Source organism: Ahaetulla prasina, chromosome 6, assembly GCF_028640845.1.
Source record: "Ahaetulla prasina isolate Xishuangbanna chromosome 6, ASM2864084v1, whole genome shotgun sequence".
In the NCBI taxonomy this organism is placed as follows: Eukaryota; Metazoa; Chordata; class Lepidosauria; order Squamata; family Colubridae; genus Ahaetulla; species Ahaetulla prasina.
In genome coordinates, this window is record NC_080544.1 from 95,256,298 (window position 1) to 95,271,459 (window position 15,162).

The following is a 15,162-nucleotide window of genomic DNA, read 5'->3' on the forward strand; positions in this document are numbered from 1 at the left end:
GTCCATCTACATTAAGACAGAACAGCCCTCTCTCAGCTAAGGGGGGAGGGCAGGGGTGAAATCCAGAAGGTTCTGACAGGTTCTGGAGAAATAGTAGCGGAAATTTTGAGCAATTCGGAGAACCGGTAGTGGAAATTTTGAGTAGTTCAGAGAACCGGCAAATATCACCTCTGGCTGGCCCCAGAGTGGGGTAGGAATGGAGATTTTGCAATATCCTTCCCCCAGGAGTGGGGAGGGAATGAGGATTTTGCAGTGTCCTTCCCCTGGAGCTGGGTGGGAATGGAGATTTTGCAGTATCCTTCCCCTGCCAGGCCCATCAAGTCACGCCTACCAAGCCACACCACGCCCACCAAGCCACGCCCACAGAACCAGTAGTAAAATAATTTGGATTTCACCACTAGGGGAGGGATACAACATCATCTATCTCCAATCTACAACACAACCCTTTCAACAGTTCCAAGAAGGCTTCACATTCCATTTGCACCACTCCGGTGACCCTGACGACACAGATAAACCTCCAGGTGGTCTCAACGCCTCTCTAAAAGGATGCAAATGACCAGCTGTCTGCAAGGACAGTGTACATCCTCCCATTCCCCACCATCCAGTCAAGCTGAAGAAGCTTCTTGGATGGGAAGCAAAACGAAAAACCAGAAAGTCCAATTGCCTCTTGAAAAAGGACCTTTGGGACAGTTTTTAGAGGAGTGAATTGGAGCATAATCGTTCAGTTTTAAAAAATCTCAGGAATAAATTGCATCCTACTGACAGTCAAATGTTGATTATGGATGCATGTTGATGTGCCCACATTCTGTTTGGAAATGAGACTTACACACTGAGATGGTACAGACTGAGAGCAGACTTGATGATGTTGTGAAAATAATTAGCACTTGGCTAATCTTACTGTTCTCGGGTAAACAAATTTTCTTCTTTGTGTAACCTTCAATGAAGGATTTATGGCAATCAGTGAGTCCACGGGTATGCCTTTTTCCTTGTTACAGCACTACTTGGAATATCTTATTGATTCATGGACATTATTTATATCTAGATTGACACACAGGGAGAGCTAGACTGATAAATCTGTTTGATATGCGGAATGGCCAAGCCATTAAAGTTCCTTTTTTTCAAAAGAGCAGGAAATGTGGGCCAATATCTAAAAAGCAGCTCTTTCCCCTAATGGTAATTTCATTTAAATATTAGCAGCTTTTGTTTGCTGAGATGGGTTAACCTCAATTTAAAAATGCTCCAATGGTTTGTGCTGCAGAGAAAACAGCCTCAGGTCATCAATTTAACTCACTAGGAAATTAATGGTATGTGCCCCATTCTCATTTCCCCACCTGGGTTGTTTCCACAAACAAATAGCTTCATTTGCAGCCAGGAAGGTGAAGCAAAACTCTGATTCCTGTTTACACCATTGGACACTGCCAAATTGTGCTTTGTATCATATTGTTTTTAACTGGCTCCCATATATTTAACGCTTCAGATCTAAGTGAATTTGCTGTAAAACCAGATTGGTAGTAGAGGAGGAAGCTTCCCTCAAAAGGATACAAATAAGTAAATTTGCACGTCACAGATAAAGGAAATCATGATTCTATTCCCGCTCACTGTTTATTGCACTGGCTTTAAAAAATCAACAGGAAATTGGTATGGCAACATGCATATTCTTTCAAATTTTTTACTACTGGTTCTGTGGGCGTGACTTGGTGGGCGTGGTGTGGCTTGGTGGGAGTGGCTTGGTGGGCGTGGCAGGGGAAGGCTACGGCAAAATCACCATTCCCTCCCCACTCCTGGGCGAAGGATATTGCAAAATCTCCATTCCCACCCCACTCTGGGGCCAGCCAGAGGTGGTATTTGCCAGTTCTCTAAACTACTCAAAATTTCTGCTACCGGTTCTCCAGAACCTGCTGGATTTTACCCCTGCATTCTTTCCTGGATGATCCTTACAGAAAATTTAAAAAGGACTGGTCACTAAATCAGTGATCTGATGATTTTGTCATATCTTAAGCATTTTTAATAAGAACCAGGGCTGCTCATTGGGAACAGAGTGGTTTTTTTTGTTTTTTTTTAAAAAGGTCAAAAGTGTGTCACACGAAAAAAGTAGTAAGGCTTGGACTGCCATCTTTGAACTACGGTGGGTATAACAAATCTAATTAATAGATTATCACTGTCAACTTGGGTTTGTGATGCACATATTCCTGGGGACATCCCTGGATTTTTTTATTCTGTATATTTTGTCTTCATTGTTATTTAACATTAGAAAGAAAAGAGAAAGGGGCTAGTCCAGGCTGATAATAGAAAAAAAAACCATGGATAATGTTAATTGATTCCATAAATTGTGGATGCTCCAACACTGGAAGTTTTTAAGAAGAGATTGGACAACCATTTGTCTGAAATGATATAGGGCACGGGTGTCAAATTTGCGACATCACATTGCCGTCATGTTTCGTGACGTTTTTCGCATTTGTAGAGCTGGGGTGGGCGTGGCCTATGCATGACACCTCCAGTTCGTGGGCTGCCAGTTTCACACCCCTGGTATAGGGTTTCCTGCCAGAGGAAGGGGTTGGACTAGAACAGGGGTCTCCAACCTTGGGAACTTTAAGCCTGGAGGACTTCAACTCCCAGAATTCCCCAGCCAGCAAAGCTGGCTGGGGAATTCTGGGAGTTGAAGTTGTCCAGGCTTAAAGTTCCCAAGGTTGGAGACCCCTGGACTAGAAGACTCCCAAGATCCCTTCCAACTCTCTTATTCTGTTATTCTATTTTCCTGAACGTTACCGCTATTCAACAAGAAATGGTATTTTCATCCCAGGCTTTGCTTTTAGATTTAAAAGAACAACAACCCTGATTTTTCATTTATAATGGCATCTAATGTTATTGGGATGACATTCACCTTGTTTCCTTCATGGGTAATAAAAGTTTGGCTGATATTATATGAATGAAGCTGGATCTTCCATAGCATTGAGTTGTACAGTAGAAGGGCATGATGGGTATTATGAGACCATCATGGTCTTTGAATCAATGTATCTGGTTGGCATTTTTATTACTTTAATTTTTGTTATTGCTTTCACTGACCAGAATTGGGATGAGATTCAGTAATGACTTGACATTTGCGCCTACTGTATTATTATTTGTGTTTTATTTGAGAGCTCAGAGCTGTTCATATCCGGGTTTCTGCTTTTATCCTTTTGAAAAGAGCACCATAGTTGTTTGACCTGAGACTTAATGACTGGCCCTCAAATAACCCCATAAAATCTTTGCTTGAATGGCAAGTTAAATCTGGTTCTGCCTTGTCCAGACAAAGTATGCCTATTTCAAAATGTTGGTCCTGTGAATGGATGTTTTGGTGGGTGCAAACAAACGTAGATATCCATAGATTATTGTTTGGTGACTAGTGAATAGAAGCAAATATGAGTTTTTGAGAAAAATTATATGACATTCTGAATTTTAAAAAAATATTCTGCAGCTGACATGAAAACATAGACAAGAATGAGAGAAAGAAGTACACAAAAAGTAATTGGGCCATTAAGAATAAATTAGGATTATAAGTGTGATTATCTATTTAGAAGAAGAACTGCTTATTTTGAATATATAACTCTGTCTACCTATATGTACACATGGGAAAAGAGTTAATACAAATCTGAAAACATGGATTGAGTTCATTTTTTATCCGGAAATAGTAAGAGCATTACTGAAGGTCATAAGTGCAACAGAATAGACCACGTTTGCACATTGAAAATGGAAATTAGAAGAAAAGTGAAAGAAATCAGAATGCAACAAAATAGCAGAGTTGGAAGGGATCTTGGAGATCTTCTACGCCAATCCCCTGCTCAAGCAGGAGACCCTATGCCATTCCAGATAAGTGACTCTCCAGTCTCTTCTTAAAAGCATCCAGTGATGGAACACCCACAACTTCTGGAGGCAAGTCGTTCCATGATTGATTGTTCTAACTGTCAGGAAATTTCTTCTTAGCTCTAGGTTGGTCCTCTCCTTGACTAGTTTCCACCCATTGTGTCTTATCTCACAGTGTAATTTGTGTTATCCTTTCTTGCTTGATAATGGAAATCTTGTCCAGCTGTCATACATCTGTCCTGTTGCCAGATACGTTTCATGCCTGGATCTTTTCCAGGGGTGGGCTTCCGATCCTTTAGCAATGGGTTCACTGTCCAGTTGCTGGGTGGCCATGGCCATGGTGGGTCATGGCCATGGTGGCCTAGTTGGCTGCCTGCACCAGAACAGGGAGGGCATTTTTCACCCTCCGAATGCTGAAGAGGCTTTCCTCAAGCCTCTGGGAGGGCAAAAACAGCTTCCCCCGGGCTCCGGATCCCCTCCAGAGGCTGAAACAGGCCCGTTTCCGGACTTCTGGAACCTCCGGTAGGTCCATTTTTTGCCCTCCCAGACCCTCCATGCAGCCCCTGCACTTACCTGGAATGATGAATGGGCCATATGAAGACTCCTGGGAGGGGCAGGGTGGGGTGGGAGTAGCGGGGTGGGAAGGGGTGGGAGGAGCCATCCAGCATTTGGGGATTCACCGAACCCTGGCAATCCTTGGCTAGAGGATTGCCCAAACCCTGCCGAACCCCCGGGAGCCCACCCCTGATTTTTTCCTTTTTGAATTTTGGGAACATTTTTTAAAATTTTAACAGTGACTCTTACGTCTTTCTGTAACCTCTCAGGTTTACATCTGTTTAAACGTATTAAACTTCTTCCTTACACGGATCTTAACATCTGTGTGCAAAAATACAGAAGTGTTTTCGAAAGAGGGAGGGGAATAAACATGATCAGCTTTCAAAATTATGTTACTATAGTAAAATACAGTCTTCCTGCAGAGTGTATTCACTCAGCCTGCTCTATCTCATGGGGTTCAGAAGGTAGTCCTACCGTGAGTTTCGTTTTCCACCAACATTGCTTTCAGAGTCATGAAACCTACAGATATTCACATTATCTGGAGGTAATGTGAATATCATGGGTTCACATTGCCTCCAGATATTAAACCTGGCTTCCAAATTCGTACGTATTAACATGCTGGGGCAGATTTGGTATAACAGATTGCTAAGCCACAGGCTAACATAACATTTTCAACAGTGATCAAGCAGATGCTTTTGAATGCTCCAAGCAAATCTTAGGAACAAAGATAAGAGTTGTATTGAATACCTGGCAAGTTTTTATTTATATATTTATATATTTATTTATTTATTTTTGCCACACAGTATATATAAGCATAAGTATGAAATAATTATACAATATATAAGCATATATATGAGTATAAGTTGTAATAACTACATTAGTTGGATATAAGGAAGGAAAACAATAGGACAGGAACTGTAGGCACGTTTGTGCTCTTAATCACACACCTTACAGACCACTTAGGAATGGGGTGAGGTCAATGGTAGATAGTTTTTGGTTGAAGCTTTTGAGATTTTGGGAAGAGACTACAGGTAGTGAGGTAGTGAGAGTCAGGTAGTGTATTCCAAGCATTAACAACTCTGTTACTGAAGTCATATTTTTTGCAATCAAGATTGGAGCGGTTAACATTAAGCTTAAATCTATTGTGTGCTCGTGTATTGTTGCAATTGAAGCTGAAGTAATCTTTGACAGGAAGGACATTGTAATAGATGATTCTATGAGTTAAACTCAGGTCATGTCGAAGTTAAATGAATCTCCTTGAAACGGCTAAATGAATGCAACCAATCATAAAAACAAATTGAAAGCACACAATTAGAATGCAAAAAAGAAAAGCCCAAATTGCATTATTGTAAATGGAAATCTTGCTGTGAGAAACACCTTCTATTTGTGAAAAAAAATATTCATTTTACTGCTCTTAATGAAGAAAAACATGATTTGTTGGCCAAGATCCTAAAGTGTGACAAAGATGACAGAATCTATCTATTACAGTATCAGCAGCATTTGTGCACATAGGTATAATTTCTATTCTTTTTTACATTGAAGATTCCCAAATAGAGATGCAGTGCAACAATTTAAAATAATTAAAATTAAAATGTCACAATAAAAAAAAGCAAATTGTCCACTGTTTAAAGAACAGCAAACATACCTTAAATCCCAAAATATAGCTCAGAACATTTGTCATCTTGAACATCAGCAACAAATCCAGACTGCACATTTTTCTAGTTCCTAGATTTCTGTGCAGAATAATATTTTTATTTTCTTTTTGGTACACATGGTTGAATAAAAGCATCTCATTTTTATTTATTAATGCTTGTAAGATAGGATTTTATCTTAGTGCTTTGCAGTGTTTACTAGCACTACCAATAAATACTAACAATGTATCTTCCAAGATACATTGTTAGTATGTATTCCCATTTAAGATCAAGGATAAGACTGTTCACAGCACCCATATTTTAAAGAAATATTTAGATAAGGTCAAACAAAGCAAAATGGAAAAAAAAATCAAACAATGAGAACTTTCCTCTACTGATTTCGCTTTTAAATGATAATCCCATTGCTGTTTGCAAGAGGAAAGTTGGAAGTCATTTCTTTGCTTTTTGCAATTTGAGCTTTCCTTTTTTTTCATCGTTTACCTTTTTCTTTCTTCTGTGTTAATGATTAGTTTCTGTTTGTTTTTATCTCATTATCTGAAATATATTTTTTTTTATTTTTTCATTATTTTTTTCTTTTTAAAAAAAAGAAAGAAAGAAAGAAAGAAATCATTGTGACTTCTTCCCAACCCAGCCTCAGTGACAGTAGGTTGAAGTCTCCACCAACTGGACTCCAGATAATTACTCAAGTCCAGGAAAACTCTGCGCCAATATCAAATTGTGCTGGTTTAAAACCGCCACACTCACCATTCTCTGCACAGCACCACTACACTACATTCTCCTGGTTCTTGCCACAAGGTTTCCCAACAAACACAACTCTTAATCCTCTCTTCTTTCTCTCCACCATCTTATCACATCTGCACATCATGGTTCAACATTTTATTGATTTTTACAAAGCATCAAATACAAAAAAGTAAAGAAATATGAAGGTAGAATAGGGGAGGAGAGGTGAAAAGGAGAAAAGTAGAGGGTAGAGGTGGGAAAAGAAAAAAAAAAGGAGCATTGACTTCTGATTTCTTTTGGTATATGGAGATTCTCAGTCATCCAGGTCTTGGTTGTCCCAAATATGCTTTTTTTTTCAAGAGGCAACTGGTTTCTGGTTTTTCTTGGAAGACGTTTCACTTCTCGTCCAAGAAGCTTCTTCAGCTCTTATTCTACTGTACCATTCCTTTTGGTACAGTAGAATAAGATAATAACATGAAACCTCAGCTTTTTACTTTTATATAACAGTATATACTAGCCATTTCGATAACACCAAACTTATCTAATCAGTAAGACCCAAAATCAAAGTTTCATCTTTTTCCCTACCTCAAGCACTAAGTCCAAAAGCAGTTTCCAAGTAGAAATAAAATTAATGGTGTTGTTTACTCCTTCTAAATTGTGTTAACTGCATTAACTTTTGCAGCCATTTGTCCATTGTGTCCTTCTATTTTTGTGCATAAAGTAATCTTGCTGCCATCAGCATGTACAGTATAACATCAAAAATCTATTATTATTATTTTTAAAAAGATCACATCTGCACATCAATCTCTAATACTATAGCTTTCTAAATTCCTTAAAATCTCCATCCCTAATTATTACCACTTCACTGTTTTGCCAACTTTTGCTGCAAAAAAAAATATATATTGTAACCTTCATTACCCATGTAGCCTTCCTTGGTGCCAGATTAAATAATAATAATAATAATTCCAGATTTATTCTGAGAAACATTAGTATTCATTGACTGCATGGTGTTATGCTCCTGCTGCTGCTAATTAGAAATACCGAAAATTCAATTCACTGGCTCCCCTTGCAGCAAAGACTGCCAAGTCCAGACACTGACTAGCATTCAAAAAATGGTAGGAAATGATCTGATTAGGAGAGGGAGAAATCATTCAGTTCCAATACATTTTGAACCTTGTACTCTCCTGGTTCATGGCTGTGTGCATGAGACCAATTCCATTTATTTATGTATTTGATCTTCCAGAGCCAAAAGCTAAAATTCTGCATAAAATGCAAACCAATTTAACATTAACACAAAGCCAAATAGTAGCAATAAGGACAACATCTAATAAGATCAAAAATAAAGCCAACTGGAATAGAAACTATGCCACATGAAATCAACTGCAACAAAATAAGGGCGAAATCGTTTTACGCATGGCTCAAATCATTTTTAAAATAAAGTAGATAAAATGGATGGTGCACACACACCCGAAAGGTATTTATGATCCAGTTTTGAAGTTCTGACCACTGCCCCCTCCCACAGATATGGGACTGCATTGGAGTGCTTGACAATTGGCCTATATTCATGACTGTTTGCAGCGTGCCACAGCAGGGGTGGGCTGCTGGGGGTTCGGGAAAACCTCTAGCTAAGATTCTGTACAGTTCAGAGAACCCCCAAATCGCACCATGCCCCATCCCTCCAAGGAGTCCCACGCGGCCAGTTTTAGATGCAGGTAAGTACAGGGCGCACACGGAGGCTTGGGGAGGGTGAAAAACGAGCCTATTAGAAGTTTGGGAAGGCCAGAAACAGGCCTCCAGAGGGCCTCCAGAGGCTGGGGAAGCCATTTCTGCCCTCCTGGAGGCTTGAGAAAAGCCTCTGGAGCCTGGGGAGGGCAAAACCGCCCCACCAGCTATGGTGCAGGAGGCCGACTTGGCCAAACCCACCCAGCAACTGGAGAACCCTCGGAGAACCCTTGCTAAAATTTTGAAGTCCACCCATGTGCCAGAGTCACATATCCACAATTGTTGACATTTACAGGTTTTAGCAAAAAAACCCCACACCATTGCGAACTTTGAACGGTCGTAAGTGATCAAAGGTCAGGTGATCAAAATTCAAATGCATGGGAATTGATGTATATTTAGGAGGGTTGCAGTGTCCCAGGGTCATGTGATCATCTCTTACGTTGACCTCCTGACAAGCAAAGCCAATAAGAAAGCCAGATTTACTTAACAACCATGTTACTAACTTAACTGCGTCGTAAAATCAAAACGTTGGGCTCAATTGTGGTCGAGTGCTACCTGTATTTTGTTAAGATTTAGAGGAAAATTCTAACATTTTATAGTTTATGGGGCTGATATATATATATGTATATATGCAAATCACTGAGGGTCTGGGGTCTTGTATTTGGTCAAAAGGATACAAATACTATGCAATAATTCCATCTCGAGAACTTACACCTGAGCCCATATAGATTGAGATATCATTACGTTGATATTAGATTAAACAACATAAACCTTTTTTGGTGGGGTGAGTCACAGACAACCTATCAATGAAAACACTGTAAACAAATAACAACAAATTTGTATTTCTCTCTCTTTTTTTAGGTTTACTTCAATCTATAGGGGGCCTAGTCATACTTACAAGGTACAACGGCTGATGGAATATACCAGCTATGCTTTTAGAATACAAGCTGTAAATGGTGCTGGGGAAGGGCCTTTCTCAGAAGTCTTTAGCTTCAGCACAACTAAATCTATCCCCCCTGTCATTAAAGGTAAGTAAGATACGTCTTTTGATTTTGGTGGGGTTGGGCGGGAGGTGGGGAGGAAGCGTTTAATGGATCTAAAACCCATTTGCACTTTTCCAGTGGTGAAATTTACATTTTTTTACTAATGGTTCCATAGGTGTGGCTTGGTGGGTGTGGTGTGGCTTGGTAGGCGTAGTTTGGTGGGCATTGCAGGAAAAGGATACTGCAGAATTTCCATTCCCTCCCACTCCTGGGGGAAGGATATTGCAAAATCTCCATTCCCACCCAACTCTGGGGCCAGCCAGAGGTGGTATTTGCCAATTCTCCAAACTACTCAAAATTTCTGCTACCGGTTCTTCAGAACCTGTGAGAACCTGATGTATTTCACCCCTGCACTTCTCCTCCTATCACAACATATAGTACTCAAATTACAACCATTTTGGTGTACATTTAGACTAGAATAACTGAGTTGGAAGGGACCTTGGAGGTCTTCTAGTCTAACCGCCTGCTCAGGCAGGTAACCCTATACCATTTCAAGCAAATCGTTGTGCAATCTCTTTTTAAAAACCTCCAGTGTTGGAGCACTCATAGAGTAACTTCTAGAGGCAAGTTGATTAATTGTTCTAACTATCGGGAAATTTCTTCTCTCCTTGATTATTTTCCACCCATTGCTTCTTGTCCTGCCCTCAGGTGCTTTGGAGAATAGCTTGACTCCCTCTTCTTTGTGGCAGCCCCTGAGATATTGGACATGCTAACATGTCTCCCCTAGCCCTTCTTTTTATTAAACTAGACATACCCAATTCCAGCAATTGTTCTTTATATATGTTAGCCTCCAATCCCATAATCATTCATTCAGCAATGGTTCAAAGTTACAACTAGACTGAAAAAAGTGACAGGTCCTCGCACTTAACAACCATTAGACTTTTGGTTCAGTTGGTGTGTTGGTGTGTTTTATACTATTTTTCTAGATTATGAATTCCACCTCAATATTGAATTTGAATCTTTTTTGCTCATTTCCCATTTGAAACCTCCTACAGATAAATTAACATTGATTGTGGCAACGGATGCTTGACTATAGTTGACTATTGCTGAAAGCTTTGTATATTTTTGACAAATGAGATTCTTTTAGCTAATAAATGTCATATGATGGATTTTGACCGATGGAAGATGACTTTTCCCCCCAAGGGTGTTAGGCAGGGGCTGTCTCAAATAGATACTCTTCAAAAAATTGACCCTTGTTTGTCTCTTGTATAAAAACACTTTTTTGCCACCTGGTGGAGCAATAAATCCATCCAAATATCATATGTTTAACCAACTGTTATCTGGTTGATAATGCAAGGAAAACTGAATTCTTCAACAATCAACATGTTTTTCTTCTTTGCAGTTTGATTCTCTGTTGTTTGCCTAGTTGTTTCTCTATTGTTTTTCACTTTTCTAACAGGAAAATAGCAACAGAGTGAGATGGTTGATAGTTAAATTGAATAATACATTACTTTTTCTTCTATGTACTTCAAACTCATGTTTCTATTTCTATTTCCATAACTCCTTACCATTCCAGTCATGCACATTTCTTTTGGGGCCATCACTATGTATGCTTTTCCCCCTTCTCTTATTTGCCTTATTTATAGACTAATAAAACTCTTAACCAGTGGTGGGATTCAGCCAGTTCACACCACATCAGGAGAACCGGTTGTTAACTTTCTGAGCAGTTTGGCAAACTGGTTGTTAGAAGAAATCATTAGGGCAGAGAACCGGTTGTAAAATTACTTGAATCCCACCACTGCTCTTAACATAATCTTTAACTTGGCAAAACTGTGCATCATAGAGCAACAATTTTGGGGCCAATACCTCAAATGGGCTAATTTATAGAATCTGTCCAAAATTCAGGAGCAATGATTCCCGAGGGAATGAAAATTGGGAACGTTGTGGCTGCTTCAGTGCTACTGGCTGCTGCTGTACTGCTGGGTTGCTTCTGCAATCACTTGATCTTCACTTTCAACATTCTTTGACAGTTTCCCAGCCAATCTTACAATCCGTCGCTCTCCCCCCCATTCAAAAGTAGCTACTTACTACCTGTTAGAAAGGGAGGGAAAAGGAGAAGGGCAAGGGAGAGAAAGGGAGGAACAGGAGGGAAGGAACTCAGGTACACAATGCTGCCCCCTCACCTGCCTTCCATGCCACATCCCCAACCCACACTGCATCTCTTGGCATCCCCATGCATCTTCCCTGATGAACATCTCTCCTCCACATGTCTTCCCTGAGTCTTGCAGCACCTCTTGCGCATCCCATGACCTTTTTCCAACCTGTGCTTCTCCCATGCGACACCTCTTAGGTACTCCTATGCATCCTCCCTGACCTACACTCTCCTGTGCATCTTTCCTGACCTGCAGTGTATCTTTCCTGACCTGCAGTGTACCCTTCCCACCAACTCATGTGCTGTGCCCAACCAGTACAGTGCCTCTCGCATATTCCTGCAACCCTCATGCATTCATAACCTATACCACCCCATACACCCTACTTGACCAGCACAGTACCTCTTAGACACCCACTTGACCCCTGGGCAACCTTGTTGACCTGCGGCCCCCTGCACACCCTACCCAAGTAGCACAGCACCTCTCAGACATCCCTGGTTGCCAGAAGTGGGTTTCAGCAGGTTCTGACCAGTTCTGGAGAAGCAGTAGTGGAAATTTTGAGTAGTTCAGAAAACTGGTAGCAAAAATTTTGACTGGCTCCACTCCCATCTATTCTCTGCCTCCCAAGTCCCAGTTTATCGGGGAAAAATGGGGATTTTGCAGTAACCATCCCTGGATTGGGGAGGGAATGGAGATTTTGCAGTATCTTTCCTCTGGAGTGGGGTGGGAATGGAGATTTTACAGTATCCTTCCCCTGCCACACCCACCAAGCCATGCCACGCCCACCAAGCCACACCCACAGAACCAGTAGTAAAAAAATTTGGAACCCACCACTGCTGGTTGCCCCGACTATTCTGCCCACTCACATGCCTTCCCCTACCTGTACAGTACCTTTGGCGCGCACACGCAACAGCACCTCTTACAGTCTTCCATGTAACATTCCTGATCTGCGCCTCTTCGCTCCTTCACTCACTTGCCTGGTGGCCCTGGACTCGCAACTCCCTGCTTTCTTTTCTTTCTTTCTTTTTTTTATTGAAAAAGTTTTACAAAACTTTTTTCCCCCTTTCCCCCCTCCCTTCCTCCCCTCTCTCCCCACCCTTCACAAAACCCCCTCTCTCCTCCCCCCCGCCCCTGACTTCCCGGAACAAACACAAGGTATAGTTAAAAATTAAACAAACATATGCTAAAAAAAATTCCCTCCTAACTCAATTATACTCCTATAATTCTCATCAATTCCTGACCTCCCCCTCTGCTTTCTTTTCTGTTGACGTTCTCCCTGCAAGCTTCTCATGAACAAAGTCAATGGTGAAGAATAATAATAAGAACAAGTCATAGCAGACTTAACTTATTCCGTATTTTTGACCCGATAGCTTTGATAGATCATGAGAATGTTACAGATGTAATATATCTTGATTTCAGCAAAGCATTCGTTTTTTCATCCCCTGCCTTTCTAGTCTAGTACTTACTCAAGGTAGCTAAAGAAATCTAAAAAGGCAATTAAAATGAAAAGTTTTGATTATAAAATTTAAAAAAAAATACATTTCTGGTGTCTCGGGAATTTTTTTTTTATCCTCATCTGCAAATATTCATGTCCTCGAGAAACACAGCTTGAAAAGCTAAATGATTTTCACGGTGCACTTTTTATTTTCAATATTGTTTCCCAGATTATGAAAGCAATGCATACATTCTATTGATTCCTCGGGTTTGGAAAGATTGGTTTCCATCACATTAACTGCACCTTATCTGTCAGTGATAACATTCCCAGAGAGAATTCTGAATTTTTGTTTTTGTTTTAATTATTTTAATTTTTTTAAATGAATAAAGGTCAGTATTTGAAAGAAGAAAAATCAGAAGTGTGGGTTCCTTCTGCACATGCCAATTAATACGTGGTAACCTTTTTTTTTTTTTAAATAGCACCTCGAGTGAGACAGTTAGAAGGAAACACCTGTGAAATTGCTTGGGAAACTGCACCCCCAATGAAGGGAGACCCTGTGAACTACATTCTGCAGGTCCTAGTTGGCAGAGAGTCTGAGTACAAACAGGTAAGGAGAACCCAAAGTAGATACAACAACCTTTCATAGTCTTACAAAGTGTTTATAGATGATGGGAAGAAAAAGCGGATTTATTTTGATCTAATTTCCAACACCCAACCAACATCTAGAATTGGACCTGGAAGCAAACTATCACTCAATGTACTTTGCAGAGCTGTTACATGTATCCTATTGGGCTCCCAATACAGCTTGTGTGACTACATCCTACACCAGCTGAAGGTTCTGGGTGCTTTTAAAGGGTAGCCCCCATAGAGAGCGAATTGCCATGGTGTGCAAAATGGAGTTGCACAAAGGCTTTTCTAGCCATGGCTGCCACCTTTTTATTTGAGCAGGAGCTGTGAGTCCAAGAAAATCCCTTAGGTTGGCCACTGCATCTGTCTGAGGTAATGTTACATGTTCCTGAGGTAGAAGTGTGAAAAACAGGATTGTGGAAATGATGAATAAAAGAAACAAAAAATGAAATAAAGGGGAAAATATAAAAGAGAGGGAGGGAGGAGAGAGAGAGAGAGAGAGAGAGAGAGAGAGAGAGAGAGAAATGCAGTATATGAAATAATGAGGAAAAATACCCCAAGGTAATCAGACTGAACATCTAAGAAAAATATATATATTTATTTGTATAATAAATAAATAATGTTTTATACATAATAATTATGTAAAAAAAGCAGCTGCAATCTTCTTCCAGCAATTTACTTATAAAATTATCCTATATGCACGTAACTTTACTGGCTTTTGTTATCTTGCGGAATATTTTGCTTTTCCAGAGGAGAAAACTCTATTCACTCATTGAGAGAAATATATCTACCTAAAAATTCTATCTGCCATTATATTAGTATTTCATAACAAAAATAATCGAGATGACGAACATTGTAGACTTGATGGAGAAAATTGCCTTGTCTGACTTTTTTTCTGAGTCATTTTGAGATTTCAGTCTACCGGATCATCTTCAAGCTGGTTCTTTTCTATTATCACCATGGAAATGATGCCAATATCACCTCAGCAGCACAGCATGGTCTCATAGTGGCTCCGGATTCGCATCAATTTTATGCAAATTTTTAAAAGTTGGAAGTAAAGCAAGAGAGGCTGAGTTTATCTAGCCACAATTACATATGTTTCTCTCTCTATTGATTTAAACATACGTCTCCATTCTGCTAAGCAAATTTCTGAGGGGAAAAAAGGTTTATGTATTTTAGCTAAGCCTCTTGATGCTTTGTCCCAATTTACGACCTATCTTGCCACCGATGTTAAGTGAATCACTGCAGTTGATAAGCTAGTAACTCGGTTCTTAAGTGAATCGAGTGGCTTCCTCGTTGACTTTGCCTGTGAGAATGTCACAAAAGGTGATCACATGATCTTGGGAGACAGCAACGGTCATAAATATGAACCAGTTGCCAAGCATCTGAATTTTGGTCACAGGATCACGGGATGCTGCGAAGATCGTAACTGTGAAAAATGATCATAAATCACAATTTTCAGTGCTGTTGTAACTTTG

At 40.1% G+C, this 15,162-nt stretch overlaps 1 protein-coding gene across 1 annotated transcript in view; it reads left to right on the top strand.

Moving 5' to 3' along the window:
* The window catches only part of FNDC3B (fibronectin type III domain containing 3B), a 360,647-nt gene that overhangs the window by 321,604 nt on the left and 23,881 nt on the right, over positions 1–15,162 (top strand). Inside the window, exons 24-25 of the mRNA XM_058187252.1 lie at positions 9,351–9,517; positions 13,537–13,664. Coding sequence (XP_058043235.1) covers positions 9,351–9,517; positions 13,537–13,664 — 295 coding nt within the window. The remainder of the gene's footprint in view (positions 1–9,350; positions 9,518–13,536; positions 13,665–15,162) is intronic.